The 25,886-nt window shown below is 39.3% G+C and overlaps 1 protein-coding gene across 7 annotated transcripts in view; it reads right to left on the bottom strand.

The window, feature by feature from the left end:
• LOC122566945 (protein pangolin, isoforms A/H/I/S) overlaps positions 1-25,886 on the bottom strand; it is a 283,097-nt gene that overhangs the window by 8,135 nt on the left and 249,076 nt on the right. For 2 of the 7 annotated variants that reach the window (XM_043724926.1, XM_043724922.1), the window contains 7 exons: positions 20,859-20,949; positions 18,355-18,450; positions 17,157-17,294; positions 12,074-12,156; positions 11,843-11,973; positions 9,904-10,069; positions 4,849-4,918 (listed from right to left, as the gene is read on the bottom strand). In XM_043724926.1, the coding sequence (XP_043580861.1) occupies positions 4,849-4,918; positions 9,904-10,069; positions 11,843-11,973; positions 12,074-12,156; positions 17,157-17,294; positions 18,355-18,450; positions 20,859-20,949 (775 nt within the window). Of the gene's footprint in view, positions 1-1,905; positions 2,147-4,848; positions 4,919-7,721; positions 7,882-9,903; positions 10,070-11,842; positions 11,974-12,073; positions 12,157-17,156; positions 17,295-18,354; positions 18,451-20,858; positions 20,950-25,886 lie in introns of those variants that run through there. The other 5 variants (XM_043724924.1, XM_043724925.1, XM_043724923.1 and 2 more) reach the window with 5 other exon arrangements.

Genomic DNA, 25,886 nt, shown 5'->3' with positions numbered 1-25,886 from the left:
TATACGACTTCAGCTATTCTGTCTCTATGTTTCTTGTATCTTCGCTTCGTGCTGGCTTCAGCCTATGTATTGTTTCAAAGACCATTTGAAAGAAAGTTGAAGCACGTGGCAAGTGGTCTTGAGCGGCCAATTAATTTTGAGCGAACAATAGGAAGAATGTAGTGTGTTCTAAAAAAGAAGATCCAAAACTTTAAGACTTTTCATGCTATGTATATGCCTTAAAGTTTTTCAAATATTTAGTTTTTTATTGTCACATTTAATATTTTTATTATGTCAGCTATGTAATAAATCTTCAGATGAACAAAGCAGAAAAATATAATTTTAATAAAGTTCCATACATCGATACATTAATTCTAACTTCAGCAAAAGGATAGGAGCGGAAATAAAAACTCTAAAATTTTCTTTATAATTCTAGCGTTAAATGGACACAGATCGCAATTTTTTAATTTTATTCGCTTTTCTAATTTGCTTAAATTTTTCTTAATTCCAAATATTCTCCCGGCTTAGATGCGTCAATACGCCGAATTAATTTTTGAATTGAATAAAAATGTTGCTTTTCTAATTCAAAGAGATAACAGCTGGATGTAGAAGCACGTACCGAGAGTAAAACACGTTCGAACTCCAATCCAAGTTTCTACGAAGCGAAAGAGATCGCGCCGTATATTCGAGATCATAGTACGAGCTTCCTCGAGACTTGGTCTGATCACCGAGCGTCCCATTCTACTGAAGGGGACAGACGGCGGCCGCCTCGAGTCGGATAACGACGCGGCTGTGACACGATTATTTAAAATGCAACAATTATAATATCTTACGACATTACATAAAAGAAACAGCAGATGAAAACTAAAATAAAACAGTGAGAACAAAAAACGTCAAAGGTAAAGAAACAAATATTATAAAAAATCGAGAAAACAGGAGATAAAAATTGGAATAAGACGAAACCATGTGTATACGTACTAGTAAACGAAAATGACCAAAGAAAAAAAAAATCAAAAAACGAAGAAGATCCAACACATCCGTTACCAACACATTAATTGACGTAATAATTACCGTACACGAACTGTCATGCCATTAAAATCAGATTTATAATAAATATAAGTAATATATATATATATATATACACATATATACGTATATATACATATATATATATATATTATATGTATGTATATTGTATACTTCTCTATAGCCAAACGTTCCGAACCGAACAACATAACAATTAAACGAAAAGAATGTTTGTTGTAAACAGAGAATAATAATAATATATATCTTGGTTACACGTAGTGGACGTACGTAACAACGTATATATTTATATATATAAACACAGACGATATATATATATATAATATATACATATAGATGTATTATATGTATTACAGACCAGCCATGCTAAGGGCAACACTGAGTAAAGTCCAACTAAACGAGGGTAAATCAAATGTAACAATAATAAGCTGCAAAGAGCCACAACAATGAGAAACAATGCGAGCATTAGAGCTTAGCTGCGCCGCTCACTATGCCAGCCAGCCAGCTCCTGTTCAACACTTGTCACCCTCTCCTTTCTCTCTACTACCCAATAAATCCAAAAATTATTATATATTCAAATTACTAGGGTACACAAAACAGATGAATTATCCGAGTACAAATTGGGAGATAAAAAAATAAAAAGAAATACGTCAAAAATAGTAGTACATTCGATAAGGACAGTACACTCTGTAAAAAATATCTGTAAACTACGATACTATAGCTTTTATTCTCTATTCTACTTTTTTTTTTATTTCTTTTTCTTTTTTTAATTTTGTGTTTCCGCATTTTTGGATTATTTCACAGAATTTTTGCGGGCAACGAGGAGAGTTGGCTGAGCATAGCGAGGGCCAGCTACGCCCATAGGTTTAAGTCGGGACTGACCACTGTTTAAGAAGAAGTGTTGCAGTAGAAGGGAGGCGATAGGCTTGACTAGAGATTAACATAAGTGGGTTCTTGCTGAGGCGAGGAGGCATTGGAGGCAGTGTTGGTGTTTGGAGGGGCAGACGCTGCCCCTACCGTCCCTCCACCGCCTCCAGCCCCGACCCCTGCCCCCGCGCTACTTCCCACACCGTGATGGATTATGCTCGCGTGGATGCCCATCCCCGCTCCATGCTCCACTGGGCTGCCAAAACCAACCACCAGCCATTAAAGGGGCGCTCGTCGCATCGACGTTATCACTTTAATCCCACCTTAATCCCACACCGTATCGTCGTCACCCACACGCATCGGCCCGAGTCCGTCGACACGCGAGAAACCTGTCTGCGCGAGCGGACTCGCGGCTTACTCGCTCGTTTTTCTTTTTCTGTTCTTTTCTCTTTTTTTTCTTTTTTTTTCCGTTCTTTTAACCCTGTTTTTCCTCGCGATTTACACGCTTTTCCGTTTTACACGCTTGTACGATTAATTATTAAACTATTGGACCGCGAATAACACAATGGACGATCGGACGATTGTTTCCTGTTCGAGGTACCAGAATTTTTGTAACTTTTTGATTTACTTTGGTATTTGTTTATTGGTGAATTTGGTAAAATTGAAGCGATAAATTACTGATAAATTCGTATGAAGTTGGATTACTTTGGCTCCTCGAGGAATAATTATCCGTAAAGAATGGAATATTTGTCTGACGCGAAACGAGGCGAACGTGTCAGCGATTCTGGTCTATCTGATCAGAAAATATGTCTCCCAAGTTGGTCCATGCTTATGAAGCTTCCACTAGGTTGCCACTGTGTCGAAGATGCTCTCGACGATGTACTCTATAGGTATGTGTTTTAAAAGTATTTTGTGGTTTGATAGCTACAGTGGAGACGAACAATACCATGATCGAATGGAATGTCCGAGAGCCAAGTGCTGCTTGACAAAACTACAATTTTTATTTCATTTCTATACGTCTGTTATAATATGAAGATCATACAGGAAAAACATGACAAGCCTAATTTGCTTGATTCGATATTTTTTTTATCAAGTTTTATACAAAACCAACGATATAACTGATGTTATAGCCAGACTGGATTTTTTTGCATTTATAGGAAATTTAGAGGTGGAAAAATATGTAGAAAGCACATGGTATACAGAATCGTATAAAATATCTAAAGTATAGTATCCGTTACGATATCTAGTAGAGAAAACAATCTTTCTGTTTCTTTAATTATACTCATAAAAATATGAATTTACAGTCTAGTTATAACTATCCATGTGTTTAAAATATACGCAAGAATTACAAACTAAAAATTACATTTACACAAAAAGAACTTTTACAAAACCAGAAAAATGTCTGACGTATCATGTTTTCCCTTTTGATGTTTATATAATTTTTGATTGAACACGATTTGATCAGCATGAGGAAAAATTGCAACTGCAATCGTAAAAAACAGTGGTTGGGATTCGTCATCGCCCCTTTAATGAGGTCCATGAGATTCACAAACCCAGCCGGCAGTTGGGGCGTTTGGGCGCACTGTGCGATTACGTACAGTGAGAACGGAAGTTATAGTGGCGCTAAAACGGGTGGCTCGTGATGCCGCAATAAACTACAGTGTGGTATCTAGTAGAGATATTTACAAGCAAAGTACAAGTGGACGACGTCGATTTTCGAATCGATCCAGCAGCGTGCGAGAAAACAATTTCTTTCTTTTTCTCTTTTCTTTTTTCATCTTTATACGCCTTTTCAATCTCTTCGATTCTTCTCTATATTCTATCATCATTATAAATTTCTCTTTCTTTTTGGAAGACACATTTTCTGACGGTCGCTTTTAGTTCGTTCTTCTCTTTTTCTCTTTACATTCTTTCCTTTTTATCTCACCGAGAAAATGACGGACAAGCTAGATTTTCATCGCGAGGACTCGAATACTTATTTTTCATCCGATTCGTACCTCAAGTGATCAGAGTCGCATCACTTTCGTTTTCTTTTTTGGAATATTATATTCGCGGCGAAACTTGGACTTTTTTTATTCAGATTATTTTCATCTTTTCTTTTTTCAAGTTCCACGATAACATGTGGATGACGGAACGGAGTAGAAGACGATAACAGTAAGAAGTGGTGATAATCGAGAGATACTAGTTTTCGTGCCCGGGTTGCAAGTCTCGAACGGCGAATGTGATGGCCCGCGATTTGTCAACTTGTATTTTACATCTTTTCCCGGCTACTCCGTGCTACCTGCACGAGTATCTTCTATTTTCGAACCTCAACGTCTCATATAATTTCTCCAATTATTAATTTATACGAATTAATTTGATGCCTTCTAAAATAAATCTCAATCTACAGAATATACAAGCAAAATGTAATTGCAAATTTAATATAAAATGTCATTGGAATTGGAATTTTCATAGAACTTCATATACCAAACATCTTCGGATTAAAAATATTTCAGTTTAAAATGCTCGCTTGAAATAGACATTATAAATTCGAAGGTACTGAATTCATTTACATATCTAATACAAAAATCATCTCTTCGTTCTTAAATAAGGTTCATTTTACGCCGTTGTAAAAATGTCATACAACGGTATCACGAATATTTTAATAATTTTCGAAAACTTCTAAGCTGTATCGAAAATTTTTAAAAATATTCCACGGAAGATACTCGTGCACGGTAGCCAAGTATTTCGTATCGTTCACCATCATTCACCACATAGAAAGAAAAGTAACTTCCTCTAGTGTTCACACTACTATGAAACCGAGACGTGAGACTTCTAGTTCCTTCTCAACACTTCTCAAGATCGAATACGTATGTACACACGACCGGAACAGCGTGCGCAGCTTGTCGACATGACGTTATATAAATTCTCCTCTCAAGAAGCAACGAGTTCAAAACCCTCTACACGATGCACACGTACCTGCACGGCTTGCACCACTGGCTTTGCTGGTCTAATCCGTACCTGGCGCGACACTTCTTCATGTTGTTACCTAGAAAATGCGAAACGTGCACCGATTAACTGACTGTACAGCATCTTCGGCTGTGAACAAGGGCTGGGGTGGCGTTTATTCCTTATTTTTCTTTTCTTTCTTGTTTTCTTTTCTTTTCTATGTCACGTATAACATTTACATATATATATATACAAATATATATATATATATAAAGAGAGAGAGAGAGATGGATCATCGAATTTCTCTCGTTTTATCGAACGGATGACGGTAATTGACAGAACGATCATCTACAATCGTTTTGCGAATTAATTGTAAGAGAATTTTCAAGAGCAAAGAGTTTGCTTGATTGGAAAGAATTGAAAAATTAGCAACGGTCGTCCTCGTAATTCTACGAATATTGTACGCAATATTCTCTTTGCAAAGTGCGAAATGGCTCGTTACCGATGCAACGATGTAAACTTGTTGAGAATACGGAACGAATTCAACGTTTGTCAACTAGTCATGCGTGCAACAGAACGATCGCGACCAATTGAGCTTTACTCGTTGGAAGTTTCGTGATTTTCTACAGAATCGAGAAAAAGTCGAGGTTACTTAGAATCGGAAGGTGATTTGAAATTGCGAGTTCAAGCTCAAATGGTCCAGAAATTTGACAATATACCAGTGAGGCAGGACCTTCCCGGAAGACATTAATATTTTTTGATATTATTGTTGATTTATGCATACTGCGATTCGTAAGTCACCAGACACTTGATAGGCTGATTAATAAATTACTAGAATGAGAGGTGAATTCTGAATGGACTGAGAATCACAGCGATTAGTTCGTCATCATTTTTCGTAACGCAGTATTTTGTATTTATCGTTACAAAATTCTGAAGACGTGTCTCGGTATTGGAAATTCTAATGAGATATTTTAATTCTTTGCTGATTAGGAAATTAAGCGGACGATGCTTTTGGAGTAATTCATGTTCTTCAGATTCTGTCTTGCGTCATTATGATTCTCAGTTTATCAATTATTAGTCGTTTACAATAAAAGATCTACTATGTTTCTAAGATCTTAAGAATAAACAAATCTCCGGTGACTCATATGCGTGAATTCTCGATCTACACGAGAAACCTTGAATTACTTCAACTTCGAGCATTGTAGTCTTCGAAGAAGGACCCTGCGAATCGATAAAAAAAATTGAAAAAAAAATAAAAAAGAGATATTTTGTCAAGCTGAGTAAAAATAGCATGCAGCGTAAAAACGTTAAAAACGGCGTAAAAAACACGATCAAAGATCATATCTACTCAATTAATGTCGTGATCTGTATTAAAACGCAAGCTCTAGACAATAAATATTAAAGATGAATGTAAAAAACGAAGTTTAAGAAAAAAATTAGAAAATATATGAAAAAAAAGATAAAGAAAAAACGTTCGAGCGCTTGAACGTCGTGAACGAAACAACTCGTATGTAAGGGTCGAGAATAATTGAGTGATTGCTTAGAGGTGACCATAGAAAGAATCAAAACGAAGAAAAAAAAGGCGGGCAATGGGTCAACGAAGTACAATCTTAATAAAAAAAAAAAGAAAAAAGAGATAAAAATTAGAGAAAAAATTAACAGGGGTCGACAGGCAATGTTGAAACGATCAAAGGTGATGGCGAGCGAAAAAAATGAAGAAGAGGTAAAGGTGTGAATCGAAACTAGCGTATCAGAGATGAAAAAGTAAGGTAGAGGAGAAGGAAGAAGAACAAGAAGAAGAAGAAGAGTGAGAACTGTGGAAGAAAAAGAAGAAGAAAAAGAAGATATACAGAAAAAAGACAAGAGCGCAAGAAAAAGGGTAGAGGCGGAAGAAAAAGAAGGAGAAAGAAGTGGAAGAAAAATAAAAAAAAAGAAGAAAGAAAAAAGATAGGTGAACACAGAGAGACTGAGTGAAAATTAAAAACGCTTAGGATTGTCTGATTGCGGAGTATAGGTCCCTGTAAAAATGCAAGATGGCCAGCGTCCCCAAAGTTGTATACGTAATTAATAATTAATAAATGCTGTGTCATGTGCGTGTACGTGTGTACTGAATGCGCTCGTGTCCCATTTACTTTTTTGTTCCCGTTATATACTTGACAGAGCAATATATATAATGGAAATCTGTCGAACACCATGTTGGCACGCACGTGCGCATGCGTACGTGCACGCCCGCTCGCGCGAGTGTTGATCATTCATTACTACATATTCTTTTTTTTTTTTCTATTTTTCTCGAACATTATATATTTTCTCTTATTATTCTCTTTCTTTTTGCATCTTTTTTTTTTAATTCTCTTCCATCTATTTTTGTATGTATATATAATTTTTTTTCTCTATATGTTTCGTTCGTTATTTAAGACAAAAAGGAACTAAAAAATATATTACGAAAGACCATATACAATAATAGATATAAGTTAAATATACATATATATGTATATATGAAGGTATATATGCGTGTGCATGTATATAATATAGTAATAATTATAATTAATATATAATCGTATATATATATACATATATGTAGAATATGTATTATATATAATATATATATATATATCGACCCAAAACCCCAAGACGGGGGGAAAACATGCAACATAATGTAGTGTAGCAATAAGAATGTATATAATAATTATATAATAGTATAATGTAATAATGAGGGGGTGGGGGGCTGTTGAAAAAGGGGAGGGGGAATATATTTCAATAAATTTCTGTAGCTGTGTTGGTAGTATGTAGTAAGTAGTAAGTAATAGTAGTAATAGTAGTAAGTAGTAGTAGTTGTAGTTGTTGTTGCTGTTCGTGGGGCGGGGGGAGCTTGTAAGAATGTGTGGAGTGAGGCATGTGGGTACCTCCAGGATCACTGTTTGTGTCTTGTTTGCGCTTCCTCTTCTTAGTTCGGTTGGTATTTGCGCGGGAAGACCAGTCAGGGTACAGCTGCATGTGCAACTGTCTCTCCCGTCGCGCCAACTCATAATACTTGGCCTGTTCCTCTCGCCCTAGCGCGTGCCACTACCGAGAGAGAACCAAACACTATTTGTAATTGTGCATGAACCGTGGGCTAAACAATTATTTTTAATCAAGAAGAAAAAAAAAAGAGATTCACTAATGCTACTACCGCCACCCTAATTTGCATCTTTCGTTTGTATTTTTTTTCCTTTTTTGTTTAAACTGTTCGCTTATATGTCTTTTGCATCTTTTCTTTTAGTTAAATAATAAAAAATCTCGTTTATCTCGTTCGTATGCGCTTTGTATATAGTATATTACGTATGCTCGTTCGACGCATCGCCGCCATTATTTTGCTCGAGCATAGATTCAGTAACACTGGGGTCCCTACTTTCCGTTTAAAGTGCTAGAAGAACAGCCTAGATTCTCCCCTCCCCCTCGCTTGTATCGCTACTCATCGTATCGTTACTTTTAGCGTGAAGAACTTTGAGGATACAGGGTGTCTGATAGAGAGAATCGTCGATACGGCGAATACGGTGGATTTGTTCGCGAGTACACGCGGGTCCAGCGAAACTGAGGATTCTTGGCTGGTCTATACACTGAAAAAGTTCCACTATATATACATATGTATATAATCACACGTTACACTACACGAGCATAACTATTCAAAGCAATAAACACACGAAACAATTCTTATCTTAAAAAGAAATTGTAATTTCCTTCCCGCTTTTAAAGCGAAACCATTCCCTTAGAACTAGACATTTTAAGCTCACTTCTTTCCCTTTTTCCAGTGTATTCATATCCTCCACTCAACGTCCTTCAGAGGAGTCGATAGAAAGGATATTACGATCACAAAACGTGTTCACTTACCGTTCACGATCGTAGAAAAAAATTTTCAAATCGTTCGAAAGAATAGTAGAGAGATAAATAGTTGAAAGGACGTCGAGGATCAGCATAAAGTTCTCGCTGGACCAAAAATTCACTCTTATCGCAACACGTCTCGATGGACCAAGAAGGAAAACACTGCTGTCCCGTTCGAAATGATCGTGAAGAGAAAATCGATCGGGAATCGGATTCCTCCTCGGGGCTCTACCAGACATCCCGTACCTAAGGCTCCTCGCATCATCATCGTACGTCATCGCTCTCGTTCGAATTAATCACAGTCGATCTATGTTCGTTCGTTCAACGTACATTTCTTCCATCTATATTTTTTTCCATTTTTTTTTCTCACATTCTTTTTTTCTTTTGTCTCTCCGTGAACGGATACCGCTTTAGGGAGTTTGGCCAGATACACAAAAAAAAAGAATCTGCGTTAATGATCGGTCGCATGCCGCGAGACTCCGTTCTTTCCCTGTTTGCTGCGCCGCCGCGCATACAATTGATTCGGCCGCATATGAATCCGCCAAGAAAAATTCCGCCCCCCAACAGACAATCCAATGTGAACCCAATAATATGCAATATATAATCGAGTCGAAAAAAAAGAACGGATAACACGTGTACGTAGGCGCGTGCACGCGGATTCCGGCGCACGGGTCCACGCGAGCGCGTGCACGCGTGTACGTGGCGCCGTGTGTTTGTTCGACAGGGCTCCGCTCGGTATTCCATTTGAACACAATGAGAAAAACAAAAAAGTCCGCACGAGTCGAAGAGTGAAAAATGTTAAGACGGAATATAAAAAATAAAAATGAATGAACGAAAAATCGAAGAATTGAAAAAAAAGTAAAAAAAAAAATATATATATGTATATAACAAAGAGAACAAACAAGAGGAACATAAACGAAACAAATACAAAAAAAATGGACACTTAAAGAACAAGAACGATAGACCGGAAAAAAATTCGAAAAATAATGTAGAATATATGTTCGTTAGAATAAAAAAATATTAAAAAAAAAAAGAAGATAATAACCAGAATGAAACTTTGCACAAGAGACTTTGATCGTTTCAATATCAACCAGTAATAGATAATCTATATGAATTATTATTATTATTATATCATTATTATTATTATTATTATTATTATATTATGATTATTATTATTATTATAATGAATTATTAAGGGCCTGCTGTTCTAGCACTGGAAAGTGGTACCTCCGGTGGGATCTGCGGACCGTTCTTTCTTCCTCTTCTTCTTCTTGCTGCCGTATCCGTAGTTATCCCTGGCACTCCAGCCGGGGTATCGTTGCTGATGGAGATGGCGCTCCTGCCTGGCCGCCTCATAATACCGCGCCTGCTCCTCCCGGCTTAGCGAGTGCCACTGCGTGTCATACCCCCAAAATTCAGATTCACAGATTCACAGTCTCACAGTATCTATCCGTGCACCGTGTGTCCCTTTTATTTTTTTTTCATTATTCACGTCCCTTTTTTTCCACGTGTACATTTTTTACGATAAGTTTTTTTTTAAAGGAAATTTATTATCGTATTACTGTATTTTTCTTTTGTTATTATTACTCTTTAGCGACTCGTTTTTACCCTCATAGAGTGGATACACACACCAAGAGAGAAGTGTACATATTTACTTTTTTCTTTATTCGTTATGGTGCCGACCCAATTTCGTTTGGAACCCATCCCCTAAGAAACTACCCCCTCTTTACATCGACGAGACACTTCCTTAGATCCCACCTACGATGCTCTTTTTCTCTATTCTATATTCTAATCTAGCTATCTAGTCGTACTGAGATTACTAGCAGATACGGTTAGTGCTTTGATACTTTTTTTTTTATCAATCTCGCGGATCCAACGAAAGAGTTAACAAAACGCATGCAACTTTTTATTTTCTTTCCTTTTTTTTGTTTGTGCTTTTCGATCGTCCTTCGAGACACCTTCTGTGGTTTCGGGTGCTCTGTGGATTCTGATCGTCTCGTGCTCCATCGAGTCAAGATTTTACTTCCAGATCAATATTACCGATTTCGTTGCTCCAATTTACACCTGAACTTCAATCCTTTCTTGGTAATAGTCAACGTGATTTTTTTCATTTTTATGGCACTTAGTTTCTACTGAATTCTCACAAAAGCTTTGTGACATTTATTCTCTATTAAATCCTTTTGATCTATAATCCATGGATAACAATCGTTTGGAAGAAACATGGAAGAAAATCTTGACTTTGATGCGCTTCTGCTTTACATCAGGGCTCGTTCGAATACATTTCTGAATGTTTTCCATTGCTACTAACGATACAGGAAGGTGTTTCAGCAACTAACTATTCTGAAAGTTTTCTTACATGTAGATCGTTTTTTCGTAGTCTTGAAATGAAAAAAAGAAGAAGGAAACTTGTTTGTGAAACATTTCATGATAGTTAACAGCAATTTAAATAGAACTTACACAAAATGTGACGTAATTCGTGGTATAACCGAGTTTCTGTAATGTAAAATAAATCAAAATGATCGAATAGCTTTTTGTCACTCTGTCAATTGGAAGTACGTGCTCATGGTTGATACTTTGACTAACTTGAGTAATTAATGATACTCTCTTGTGTCAAATATTTCCTCTGACAGATTAAATATTTTTACACTCTCGAAATTTATTACACAGGCAATATAATCCACAAATTAATCCACAAATAATGCATCGTTTGAAATCTTTATACGAAAGAGTCAACTATCAGTTTCGACTGATTACCTTTTAATATTTAAAAAGCTAAATAGACAGAATATCGCAAAGTGGTCTATCAACAAATTACTGCTAATAGAATTCCAATTACAATTATCGCATTATTATTACTATATTTAATAGCTTTAGTAACTGTATCATTATCACTTTCCACTGTCAGTTTCCTGCAAGACAAAGCTTCGCACTTCGAAAAGCTATTTTTCCATTTCAATTTATTTTACCCTCGTGTCACGAATCATGGTCCATCCTATACAGGAACAACCGTGATTCTAACTAGAACTGAAAGAAAAGGAATATCAAACAGACATAAATTTCATAAAAATTTCTTAGTGAACTCGAAAATCGTACAAACCCTGATGCAACAGTTTCTTCAATACTATACAAACACTTATCAACGAAAGTATAGTTCCATACTACTCACTCGTCTTCCCAATATTTGGTTGATCGCGGCGCTCTCTTTTAAGGTACACTCCGCCACGACCTTCGCCCTCATCTCCTTCATGTACAGCATGAACGCGTTCAAAGGCTTTTTTATATGGGGTTTCTTTTTATCTGTCAAACATCATCGACGGGTATGAGAGGTGGCCTCTACAGTGTGAAAATCAACGGTAAACTGATCACAGAAGCCCAGATCCGTTAAACGAGCCCTTACCTTGATTGTTCTGTTGCCCTGTGTCCTGTGCTTTCGCGTTATCCGCCGGTAACGACGTGGAATTCTTCTGTTCTACCGTAGACCTATCAACAAAATACCAAAAAATTACGTTGTTATAGATTTGTATCGACGCGATTCTCGAAAACACTAAATTTCTTATCCTGTTTTTCATTTAACGCTTCGACAGCGAGATTCAAAAAGTGATTGCTCATAACGAAGATTTCTTGTATCGTTGATACATTAGATACAACACGTATTTTTAATTTTTTACGAGAAATAGCGATCACTGCGTTACGTTTATAATACTATAGGTATAAAAATCTATTAAAATTCATAAATTAAAATTTCAAGTTCATAAACTTATTCAAATTTATGCAATTTCTTTTCTTTTATTTTCTGAACCGTTCATCTTGAATTTTTATTTATCTTATTACGCTAACAAGGGGTTGAACGAGGAAATGTTAGAAATTCCCATCATTCCAAGATCATTATCATCGTTCAAAATCCCTTTCCATCCAGTAGTAAACAAACTAAATTCCTCGTTTCTCTCTGCCCCATTTGGATATCAATCTACAAGCAATTTGTATTTCATCAAACATCCCCATCGTTACCGTTTGAAGTAAGGCTGCTTCGAGTCGCGGTTCAGGGGTTGTTGGTCGGGTTTCGTGCAGGATAGGGGAAAGGTCGGCGTGGAGTTCTGGGAATTGCACAGTTGCTCCGTGAGATTCGTCGTAGGCCCATCAAAATACGGCTGGGCGGGCAAGGTCAACGGGTTCCTGGGGAAGTTCTGCGGCAGTGGCCAGTTCATCTGTTGCCACATACGATGCCTGGCTTCGACCATTGCCAGCAGCTGCATGAAGTTGTGCTGGGCACCGTATGGAGGCGGTGTCACGCTCCTTGGCAGGCTCATGTTCGACATCTGCATGAGGCTGCTCATGTAGAGTGCCGTAAGGATTTTGTGATCGGCCGTGGGTAAGCCTGCCTCGCCAGCCTTCATCGCGTCCTGGAGTATCGTCATGTTTTCCTCGATCGTTTTGCTTGGATCAGGATTGTTACACTTCTCCTCGTCGATCCTGTTGATCGATGCCTCGCTGCTACCTTCCTCGATCGTCACGTTGGTCGCTGGCCCGCTCTCAGTGTTGTCGTCCTTCTTTATCACCAGGTTCAATGGCTCCAGACACTCGGGCTCCATCGCACTCGTGGGTCCCCGTTTATACCCACCGGCACGCTCGAAACTGATCCATCGAACCGCGATACACCGCGTGTGACAACCTCTACTCTGTTTTATTCTCCTTTTTCTATTTTCTCCCGTTTTACGTTCTAGTCTTTCGTTTTTCGTGCTATTCTATTCTAATCTATTTAGTCGCGTGCCAAGTATCCCGTACACGTGAACGTTCATCACGCAGTGATCGACACTGCGGTTCGAGCAACGTCTCATCATCCTTCCGCTGGCCGATTCGTCAGTGTTGCAAGCATCGTCGTAGGAGCACGTTGCCTCGCGTATCCTAATAGGATCGAGAAACTCGAGAACATCGGTATTCACGCAGCCCCTCGTTGCTTTACACTCCACCACGCTCCTAGTCTTCGCGTCTTCGTGTTCTATCATCGTATCGCACGTCGGCGAATAATCTCGACGGAACAGTCTTTGTTGTAAACAGCACACATACACGCACAACATTTACCCCCAAAAGGTCTACACCGACATGAACGGCGCCTGGTTCGAGACGACGACACCGGTAGTGACCGCGTCAACCCGGAAGCAGTCGAATAAGCACTGTTCACGCCACGTCTTATTCATCGTCGTCTGCGCGTCGCGTATCGTCCATCTGAATCGCTCCATATCGTCGTGCGGATGGCATTCAAACATTCATGAGCGTCGAATCGCAGGGTAAAATGTCTCCAGGGGCGGCATCTCGTGCACGGGCCCTCCGCTGTCGGTATATATCCTTGTCTCTCTTGCTCTTTGGTCCTCTCGGTTCTCACTAGCCCCGAAAAAGAAGAGGCAGAGAAGAGAACAAAGCCTCCTCTCGATGATTCTTTTCGTTTCTCTCTGTCCAAAAAGACCTTACTCCCTGGACACGATATTTTCCTTCCTTCGGCTTGCCTCCTCCTTCCGGACACACGCGCGCGGTTATATCGTCTCTCCCTTTTACTGGCACGATTTTATATTCCACACGGAACGAGCACACGGCAGTGTTACAAAAATATGATAGAAGAAAAATAAGAAGAGAATCTGTCTCGTCTTTCTGTATGTTTGGTATGCTGTTGGTTGGTACTACCGTCTGTTTCCGCGTCGTGCCTCTTTTCCACCACCCTGTGTTATCCCGCATCCAGCGAAAATGCGTCGTTCCTGGCGTCGGTGGAATCACCGAGCGGTGTTACGACGATTGATTATCCGCGAGTGCGGAAGGGGCGGTGGGGTGGAGGGCTGCACCGTGGGGCCATCATCGCGATTCATGGCTCCGCAGCAACGACACCCTACCATCCGCCGATGTATAATTCGCGCGTGGGGGGTGAAGATTGCATTCTCTCCGCTTTCCCTGCGTGATGCCTTTTTTTGGCGGGCTGCGTGGCGCTACCATCGGCACCCTCACACCCCCGCCGCGACTCTCTCTGCCTGGGACCACCACCACCACCACGACCACCACTACCACCACCACACGGAACGATATATGCCACCTGCACAGGGACAGAGGGTAGTTTCTCTTTAGTCTCCACGGATCAGCTGCTTTTATTATATATCTTCGTTATCGATTCTTTATATACGTATATATATATTCCCTTTTTTATTCGAAAAGAAAATGCAAGCGCCAAGAGGAAACCTTCGACATCTGCTCTTGCGATCCTGACACGTGAGTCTGATCGATCCGTGACCTCGTCTCACTCCCGCGTAGATATTCCAACGTGAAGCATCCAGTTTAAACGGAGGCCGAGAGCACGTGTATTACAGTGTATTTCTTTCGCAGGTCTCTTCCTTTCAGATCACGATCATCTACAGACGTTAGAAATTTAGTGCTATCAAATGAACGGTTGATTTTCAATCACGTGACACGTGGCTGGATCGAAGGTCAAAATGGAAGACAAGAGAGCACGCGAGGTTCACGAGGCGGCTCGTAAAAGTCCGTCGCGGCGTCCCGACGCTTCGGCGGCACGCGACGCTCCCCTCTTCAAGAACGGCCCTCGTCGTCCAGCAGCAGCTGCCAGCTGATCACACGGCGTGTCTCGTGTACGGCCTTGTACACGCGTGCCTCGAATGTAGGAAGCGCGACCATGCGGCTTTGTATACGATGCTCGGGCCAGGCGATCGGCCGGGTACTAATGCAAATTAGAAATCTGTTTAAGAGGGTAATGATCAATACATAACCGGCGGCGGCGGCGGCGGCGGCGGCGGCGGCGGTGCTGGCGGCGCCAGCAGGCGCAGACGCTGTGCGAAGAGAGTCATTCAATAAGTGTTATACGTCGCTCGACGGTGAAGGGGGAACGACTGTACGAGGGGTTGAACACCCCGTGACGTGCTACCCCCTATGGTCGTCAGTGAAACTATCCGTCAACCCGTGATACACTGCCAGTCGACGCTTCTTTATCAACGGACGGGCCGAACTAAGCGTTTTCCTTTATCGATGGCAGGATATCAAATCGTACCTGATGAAGAGCAACCATATATATATATATATATATATATCCACGTTTTTCAGTTTATGTCCAGATAGACATCTATCTGACGTAAATCAGCGAAATGTCTTCCTTTATCGATAGAAGGATATAAAATAATATCCGATGGAAAGGAACCATCTATTATATTCACGTTTGTAAGTTTATCGGTGAAAGTGTCTTTCTTTATCGATAAAATGGTATGATATGGTTGCTGATAAAAGGGAAACATTATATATTTACGTTTTTACGTTTATGTTCGAATATAGTGTTTCTCTTCGTCTATTTACGAAGTGTCTTCTTTATTGATAAAAAGATATGAAATAGTAGCTGATGAAAGGGAACGTGTATTTATGTTTCTTCATTGATGTTCGTTCGTAGCGTACCTTTTGTTTTTATCCACCGATGAAACGTTTTTCTTTATCAATGGAAGGAGATTAAATAGTTAGCAACCGATGAAGAGCACCGCATCACATATTTACGTTTGAACGTTGATTCGATTATCGATTAAGCGATTTCCTCTACCAATATTTTACGTCTGTTTTACGTTCATGTTCATTTTCGCCATCTATCACCATCGAAGGACAATGAAAGATCGTTGTAGGTAAATGTTTCGTTCGAGGATTCGTGTTATCATCGTACACAGAGGATATCGTCCAGAGATATTGGTTTTTGGTTCAGTAGAACGAAAAAGAGAGATAGTCCCCTGGTTTAGTTTCACCCTTCTGGCGTATCCATCGTGCATCCAGTAAATTATCGACTGGTCTCGGTAATGCTTCCCCCGACTGCGATATTTACCAGCGAATGCGATCAAAGCATCAGGCTTGTAGAAAGCCGTGTTATACCTTTGACAAGCTGCTCTTCTATCGATGTATCTACGCTTCTTCTCGTTTTTTCCCCTCGAAACTTCCTCTCATAAATTTCATACGAACCCCGATCGTTCAGATCAACCGAATGGTTACTCCACTCGAATTACGATACTTGATACGTTATAAGTATACTCTGATTTGTTTTCAATTATTGAAATTATTAGGATGGAAAATTACGCACGATACGAAAAACGTATAGACAACGTGCAAAGTACTGTGCTTTCTATAATACTTGATAGGTAAAACAATTTTCTACCGAGGTTCTGTTTTTTCTTTTTTTCATTATGCTCTCAAAAATATGAAATTGAATAAATATTCGCAATTTAATTGCCAGTATCGATTAGAGTTACTCCAAGGTTTAATCCGATGGAATATCTTTCCGATCAGTAGACGGTAACGGCGAACTGTTTGACTGTGTCAATTGTAGGGAAGGATCGATACTTATGTTCTGCTATACGTTATGAATGGGGGAAAGGAATAGGAAAAAGGTTATTGAAGGAGATAATATCGTTTGATTCGGTGGAATGGACGTAGGTGTCGCTGAGATATCGATGGGAACGAACCTGTGATTGTGATCCAGGGTGGAATGATCCGTTTTCGGCGCCGAGGATACCAGTGCGTGGGACGCCAACGCGTGTGCGTGCGGACTAAGTCCAGGGTGCGGGGGCATCAGACCCGTCGGCGAAAACCGGTAGAGATCACTGAAAAAAGTTGCAGAAAATTTCGTAATTTTTGCGACGCTGAAGGATTATCGAATGATTATTACGATGTCGCAGTAATAATTAGACTACGAATGCTCATGCGAATTTACACTCCCACGAGCACAACTAACTTAACTTTTCTTAACTTAACGAAACTTAAATTTTCGAATACTTTATTCATTCTTTCAATATCCTGTACAGTTTTCTATATGTATATTCTCGATATTTTTGTATTAGGTTGTCGCAAAAGTTTCTTTCGTTTCATAAGGAAATAATAGATGCACGGCATTTTTTGTTTCATATTATTTTATTGAATCATGTATGATCCAATAGAATCATAAAACGGAAGAAACTTTTGGGACAACCTAATGTCGTGAATCTATTATTTCCTTGTAAAACGAAAGAAACTTTTGAACCTTGAAACTTTTCATCCATTTTGTTCTATTGGATCATACATAATTCAATAAAATAATATGAAACAAAAAATATTCTGCATCCATTACTTCCTTAAAAAACGGAAGAAACTTTTGGAACAGCCCAATATCTTTAAAGCTTTACATAAATTCGTGAACATTCGTAGTATCAATGATTTTATAAATGACGTTCGGTCGATGGTTTCAGTGTTTTTCACCTCTTGAGGGATATTAGACAATTTTTGCTTAATTCTACAGTTATTACAGAAGATATAAAAACAATCGAACGATTTCTAGTCCTAATAGATTCATCCCTGATGAGGTTAAAAATATAAGAAAGTTACGAGTGTCATTGTTAATTGAACGTGTCAACACCGCTTACGGAATAATAATAATTTAACAATATAAGCTTCTTCAAAATAAACAGATATTACAAATATTATTAAATAATTCGTAATTAATCACGTAGATGGTTGGCGTAGTTAGTTGAATTTGCAATATCGAAAGTTTATTGCGGGATACAAGTTGAAACGTTCATCGGTAAAATTAGTTGTGTAGACGTATAGAGACGCGGAGTGAAGTAATGTGTAACAGAAATTAGAGTGTTTGTATGAACTTGAGAAATCCGATTTCGATCACCTACTAACCTTGGTAAACTAGAACTTGTGATGGGCAAACTCGTGGGATATGGACTTCGGAAACCAGTGCTTGCCGGGGAAATAGGGTACATGCTCGGTGTGTGCCTGAAACGAAATCGTTGCTTGTCAAACAAAAGCATTAGTCTGAAAGCAATTGTCTTCGTACAGTACAGTCTCTGTTGTTAGAGCGGTTTTCATGATTTCTCGAGCGTTTCCCTCTCGATTACCATGTAATCCTATTTAGAAAGGAGAACGGTTAACGAACGAATTTCACGATACTGAATATACAGAAAGCTTTGGAAAAATAACTGTAACGCTTATGCTTCAGAAAAGCAGCAGATCAAGAAGTTGACTTTTTTAAACGACAGAATACATGGAATTTTTTTTTAAATTTTGTTACTAAAATAGTATTTAAGTTTCAATATTTTTAATCAAATTTCCTTGGCGCATGTGTCTTCGTTACTTTTATCGAGGTGTTCCGACACGATGCTAATCTTCCATTGCAAGTATCAGCATCATAGAATTACGTCTAAACCTGTAATCTTTGAAGTAAAAATTCCTTCTATTACGATTATATTTCAATTATCACAAAAATCATTGAGGAAGATATTTAATCTTCTAAATGTTGCTTCACAGAACTATGCTTTGAATTTTCTATTATAATTTCTTCTTCACCTTGCAATAATCCCTCTAAAAGAAAGCAATCTTGGAAATTCGATTTCCTTATAAATATAAAACGAAATTAAAATCTTCAATTTTAAACTCAAAATTCTCGCCATCGTATTTCGTTTCTTCTCCAATTTACAACAATCTCTTGAAAAAAGGCTGACAAATCCTTCGAACTACAATTTATAAAATAGAACACGACTTTTACTCCTTCAAACTGAAATTTCCTCCATCTTCATTTCTTATTTACTCCTCAAAAAGACACGAATCTCCCAAACTTCAATTTACACGATCAAACCCAAATTTCTAGCCCTTTAAACAAAAATTCCACCACAATTTCCTCTCCACTCGACCAGAAATCCTTGTGGAAGCTGTTCGCGGCGTGCTACTTCCTCGAACGCGACGAATGGCTCGAGATCGCCGGGGAAAAGCACGGTTCCGCCCTCCTAATTGAGAAGAACGAGCCTAATCACCCGTGGAAAATCTCAATTTAGGACGATTCGAGCAGAAAGCAAATAACAAGGAGGGAGGCAGCCTCTAGAAGAGGGTTGGTTCGTGCGGTCAGCGTTATAGGTGGATCGGCGACGATGGCGACTACGTCGTTCACCAGCGGTCTAATAGACCGGAACTGAGAGGATGACCAAGGAAACGGAGCCGTGATTCGGCCGGAAAAACGAGAACTGAATCGAGAAATTTGTTGGCCTATTCTTCTCGAAATTCTGATTTTTCTTGCCTCCACCGTTTTTATTCGTAACTTCTTCTCTTAAGTTAAGGTAGAGTTATTTGAGTTAGTAAGATACCTGGATCAAGTCAGGTAATTCAATGTGTTGTAATTGGCCAAAATTGGCTATGAACGATTTTCGTGCGATTTATATTTGAAGATCGCAGACATATTTTTGGTTTTCTGATCTTAATGTTACTGTCTGACTAAGCAGCAGAATATGACATAATTGAAAACGAAGACAAGATGTAAGTATTTTAAAAATAGCTGCTAAGTTGATACAGTTTCGCGGAAACGAAATATAATTATTAAGCATAATTATTAAAGCAAGAGGTATTTTAACATCTTCGATATTTGAATATTACGACGAGCGATATTTAAAAAAATATCGAAGAATATATGAAAAACACGCGTTCTTCAAGCACAAATGAAAAGGCAACCTTTATAACACGAGATGAAACTGCTCCCTTGTAAAAAGTGGAACTCATTCTGTTATTCGCCTATAGCTTTTCTCTGAAAGGTCTTCAGCATCTCATAATATATTTACAAATTCCATAATTCTGTACGAAGTTCAAGATTGAATTTTAAAATAATGGAGCACAGCTGACTCAAATAATCTTTTGAACGACGGACGTACGAACGCACAATCGGAAGATGAGAAAGAATAAAAGAAGGAAGGGTTGAAAAGGGGAATATCTGCGAGGTTAAATAAAAATCACGTTTATCCTGGTCGAGTGGCGCGTTCGAGGGTTGAATCGTTAGTACGCGAAAGGTAGAATTATAATATTGTTCGAGAAATTGAACGTTTCTCATGTAAATCGGTCCACTTGTCATCGAACTCGAATCCTTGGAACTTTTATTTCGTTTTAAGCGTATCTCGTATCGTGGGTATTCGATCCGTTTCTTTCATCCACGTTTCCCACAATACGAAAATATGATAAACGGCTCTTCGTTTAATCGTGACGGGGACGTGAAATTATCGGGAAATTGTAATATTCCGATTCTGGTACCTAAAGTCGACAAGAAGATTAATTATCTCTGTTATTTCATAACGAGAGATACGTAATGAGATTCGTTTAAGCAGCTTTTTGCCGGTGACGTTTTATATCGTGGTATATTGACTTACCAGGAAGCGGCGACTTGCGTCATTTCCGGACTAAGCATGGGGTACGGATATTGACCCGTGGAGAAGGGATACATGGGTGCTCTCGTCAGACCTGTAACAAAAATCAGTGAAGCTGTTGTTCCGTTCTCTTCAAAAGTTCCTTTATCTTGTCACGAATGTTAAATGACTAGATATGCCAAGCAATTTCATAAAATGTACAACGGGGACATTGAAAAATGTTAATGAAAGTTATGCATGATTTAACATTAAACCTATCAGCGCCGGTCAAATTGACCGTTTTCCAACTTCTATACAAATTTAACCATATTTAAACGTTATCATATCGCTTCATAATTTCTGACCTTTCCTAAAACAGGCATACAATATATTTTTCGGTATTTACTTTTAGTTTGCTTTTTTCTTTTCTAAGAAAAAATTGTATTTTGCCTTGGGTGGTCAATTCTATCGAACGATTTCTACGTCTCGAATTTTGTTATGGACTTAGAGATTGTATATGAAGTAATAATTGCACTGGATGAAGATAAGATTGTTCATTGTTAACAGTGGAGTGCTTTCTAAATAGTAATATCGAAATTTAAATAATTAAATAATATTGGTACACTTGCTAACGTCGAGGAGTAATTCTTGCATTTATAATTTGCAAATACCTGAATACCCGATTGAATAGTAAATCAGAAACACGATATATAACTGTATCAAGGTCCATTGTTCATCTAAAAATAATTATAACAAAATGTTATAAATTACTGAAATACTATAAATCCAAGAATTTTCCTCTATAAATTCAAGAAACACAACTGACTCTTTGTAATTAAGGAATCTCATTTAGTGACATATTTTAAGTGTTTAATTCTCATCATTGTGGACGATTTTCTACTAGGAAGAGATCGCCCATTTACCGAGGATATATTTTTATGGGGTTGATCGGTGCGCCGACGGCGTCGCGTCTTCTGGCCTCGCATCAACGGATGCAGGATAAACATTATTACGAACGAGATCAAAGTAGAACGATCTGATTGGAGAAAAGGAGGACTATGTATTTAATATCGAGCCGTTTTGCACTACAAACACAAATCGGATGACCCGGCGAGCGAACATTGATCGCTGGCCACAATCCCCTCGACGTTCGACACTATTATCCGTCTAAAGAAAGTCTGTTTGATAACAATTTGCATCCTATATCATCTTCGTAAATGATTCTCAATTGTATTTCGTAGAATATACATTAGCGTATGTTAGGAACGTTTATTTGAAGAGACAAAATCATTTCTACATGTTCTATAAGAAATATTTGCCTCTATAGTAAGGGAAAGATTTTATCTGAATATAAGTAAAATAGCGCGAATTATTAATTAAAGTGTCTCTAAAAGTTCTCGAAATTATATGCCCAATTTACTCCAAGTTTAGAATAGACGCGAAGCGTATTAAAAACCCCTAACAGAATCCTCTTGCGTACAATCAGTTCCTTCAAATCTAAAACCAGTTTCTCCAACCAGAAAGATCTCCCTAGCCCACCATGAAAGAAATAGAAAGATCGCTATCCGTCGCCCAACCTGTTTCCACCCTGTTGATTGTTATGGAAAAATTTCTGTACCCGCATTATCACCTCGGACCGTCGTATAATCGAAATATTAGACGAGTTAACCAGAGGATGAAAATCACTAGTGCTCCCCACGATTCAAAACGTATTAGAAGCCTTCAAGATGTTTCTTATACGCCGATAATGTACCAATAATGGCCTCAAAAAGCCCGATAATTACATTTTAAATTTCCAACCAGTAGCCCAACCAACAAAAGCCTCATCCAGCAGAGAAGAAATAAAAAAACTGAATATCTGTTGTTGGAAGCCAGGCTCCACCCTATCGATAATTACTGGAAACCCCGTGTATCCACACTGTCACCCCGGATCGTCGTTACACGAGGCTGATGACGTAGGTAGAAGGAAAAGGGGTGCGCGTAGCTTTCACAGTGGCGGTATCTAATACATAACCGGTATACGTGCTGCAGAACCGGTCGCGGCCCCCGAAGAGCCCCAGAAACGTCGACTGCCGCCTATAAGTGGGGTGCCTTTGGCGAGGCGAAGTGTAATTGGCTTCATAAGGGTCGACGAGAAGCGGCCGGAATATCGGCAAGCCCTGAAACCGCTTGACGAGGCCAATACTTCTCTCTTTCCTCCCCTTGCGTCGTCGTTGCCCCTCTATAACGTTCGTATACTGTGGATGGACTCTCTTTCCACCTTCCACCCGGTTCACCCCGCCTTCGTGTTCTTCCTTTTTGCATTTCGAATATGTCCCGAAGGCTACCGTCCCACAAGCACGACCCTCCGGTGGCGCACGAAATCGGTCAACGCGTGGTTTTCTACGATAGGGCCACTCCAAGCCCTACAGTGTCCGGATAACGACCGTGTCTATCGTTGGACGAGATAGAGAGGCAGAGATGCTGTGGCTCTCGATTAGTGGACAGGGTTGCTTGCAACGTTTCGAGAGTAGAGACGCGCGATGAAAATCGAAGCTTAAGAGAACACGTTGCTGGGGGAAGTTTCGGTTAATTGAGCGTTTTGGGACGTTGTAAGCGTTGTATGGTTTTGGGATTGAGGCGAGGCAGATTGTTCGGTGATAGGGTGTTATTTTGGTAGACTCGTGGTACAGTTTGATGGAACTTTGGAAAGTTAACGTGGATTGTATCGCAGGTGTAGTATGTTATGTTTGGTATAGTCTGTTATACATATCATGACATTTTTGTATCTTCTTTGTTATGTTCTACTGTTCTCTTGATTCGATATCTCTTGACGAAGTTAGACGAATAATTGGTCATTGATATTTTCAACACACGTTTAATCCTTTTCAACGAGGAATGAAGTAATACTTTATATTATGTTTGATATGTTGGTATATTCTTTTTTATAATTGGAGGATGAAGAAGAATAGACGAATAAGCCCATTGATATTTTCAATGCGTGTTTATCCCCTTTCCAACGAAAAGGAAGTATTACTTTGTTTATGGCAATGTACGGTTTAACTGTTATTAATAATCAACATTTGCTATTCTTCATATTCTTATCTATGCACAACTAAATTTGTTTCTCGAAACCTTTCTCAATCCTTTAATAACAGTTTCCCTATATCTCCTTCTTCTTCTTAATATTTGTCTGTCCATTGCAGAACGATCTACTTAAACTTATACGTTCTACTTTGCGCTTCCATTCTACTATTTTTCTAATTACTTCCATTATCAACAACTTATGGACTAATCTACCAATAACCCCCCCCAACGAACCAATTAAAATCCAAGCTTACATCCTTAATAACAACTATATCGAATTAATTACGTAACCGTAAGAATCATCTTAATCTCTCTGTTAACTTCCATCTTTTATTCTTAAAATGAAACCTGCAAGATTACTACCTAAAATCGAAGATGATTCATTAGCATTCGGAGTAAAGGGTTGTAGACGATCTCCTTGGACCCGGAAGAATCGATGCCGTGAAACGGAAGACAGACGAGTCGATATCGAGACCGAGAGACTCGATTCGCAGACTAAAAAGAGAAAAATGGTCTGAGGGGGTTGGTTGGTTCAGTCAGCTCGTGGAAACGCAGGAAGGGGTCGTTATCTGTCCGATACCGTGTACGAACAAGGTAAGGGACGAGAATTAGAAGTACGAACCGCGGCTGAGTGCAGAGCAGAAGAAGAACTGGATGATATAAGGGAACCTACGGAGGGTTGTGGGGGCGGGGGCCAGGTCGGGTGGGTTGAAAGGGGTGGCTCGTAATATCCTGGCGAGTCCGCGGGCTCCGTCATGTGTGCTTAATCACTTTCCAGTCGACTCGGCAGTCTGCAACCCCATTATCGGGGTCTCACCACCCGGAAAATTACTCTTTTATTCTCGAACAACTCGAGCTCCCGGTGTTCCGTATACCGCGATATTCTCTGTCTTTCCGTCCCTCGTCCCGCTTCTATTCCTTGCCTTCTCCCTCCGGTCGACGACTTCGATGCTTTTCGACCATTTTTTCTTTTTTTTTCCTATTTTATTTCGTAGAAGAGAGCGGACAATTCTGTGGTTTGCTTTTCATTGATTTAGTTGCGACTATTACAGGATATCGTTAACATTTAATCGGTTATAGTTACCGGTGGAGAACTATGGGGTTCGTGCCTGTCTCCGCAGGGGAGGAAACACGTTTCCCGGGGCGACATCGACAAAGGGATGGTTTTTGAGACGGAGGGTTAGCATAGGTACCGCTGCAGATTCTGCTGCTTTAATCGTGTCTCGATATCAAAGACTAGTATGAAATGGAGATTATTGTGACATATATACGTGTGTATAATTGAATCGTTGAACGTTAAGATAACTATTACCTAGAAATTTCTTTATGTGAAAATTTCATACGAAAAATTTTGCATAACGATATATACCAACTACTATCATTAACGAATTTACAAGTTACAAAATCTAGGATAATCAATAGGATAATCAAGTAACTTTGAGCTCTTCAAATTTACGTGTAAAATTTCATTCGTTTCATTAGCAAACTTGTTACACTGTCGTGTAATGAAAATCGTATGGTGTAAGGATATTTATTGACTTTGGTAACTCGTAACTTACGACTCGCAAAACTTCGCTAGCAATATTGCGTAAGATGTAGTTCGCAAAAAAAGGCGGCCTCAACGATCCTAATATTCTAATCTTGAAACCAACGAGAGGATCGTTAGTAGGAATCCGCGAAAATCTCAAGGGCGCGTACTTGGTTCTCCCCTCGAAGGTGTAGGGCTGCCGAAAGAATAACTTTCGCGAAAGAAGGACCTCGTTCTCGGGCTGACTCGCGTACTCGAGCTGAGGTACTCGACGTCTGCTTGCGATGAGGATACGTTCAAGTGGTATTTTAACACTCGAACGAGAGGAAAAGTGTATTTACGGCGGCGCGAGGCCGCGACACACGCGTGGAAAGCCCGACAAAGATGTCAAAGTGACCGCTCGAAGCGGCGAGAAAACTGGAGAACCTACTCGTGAAGGATTACGGTGCTCGAAGAAT

This window comes from Bombus pyrosoma, linkage group LG4, assembly GCF_014825855.1.
Source record: "Bombus pyrosoma isolate SC7728 linkage group LG4, ASM1482585v1, whole genome shotgun sequence".
Lineage (NCBI taxonomy): Eukaryota > Metazoa > Arthropoda > Insecta > Hymenoptera > Apidae > Bombus > Bombus pyrosoma.
This window is presented reverse-complemented; position numbering and strand designations above follow the sequence as displayed.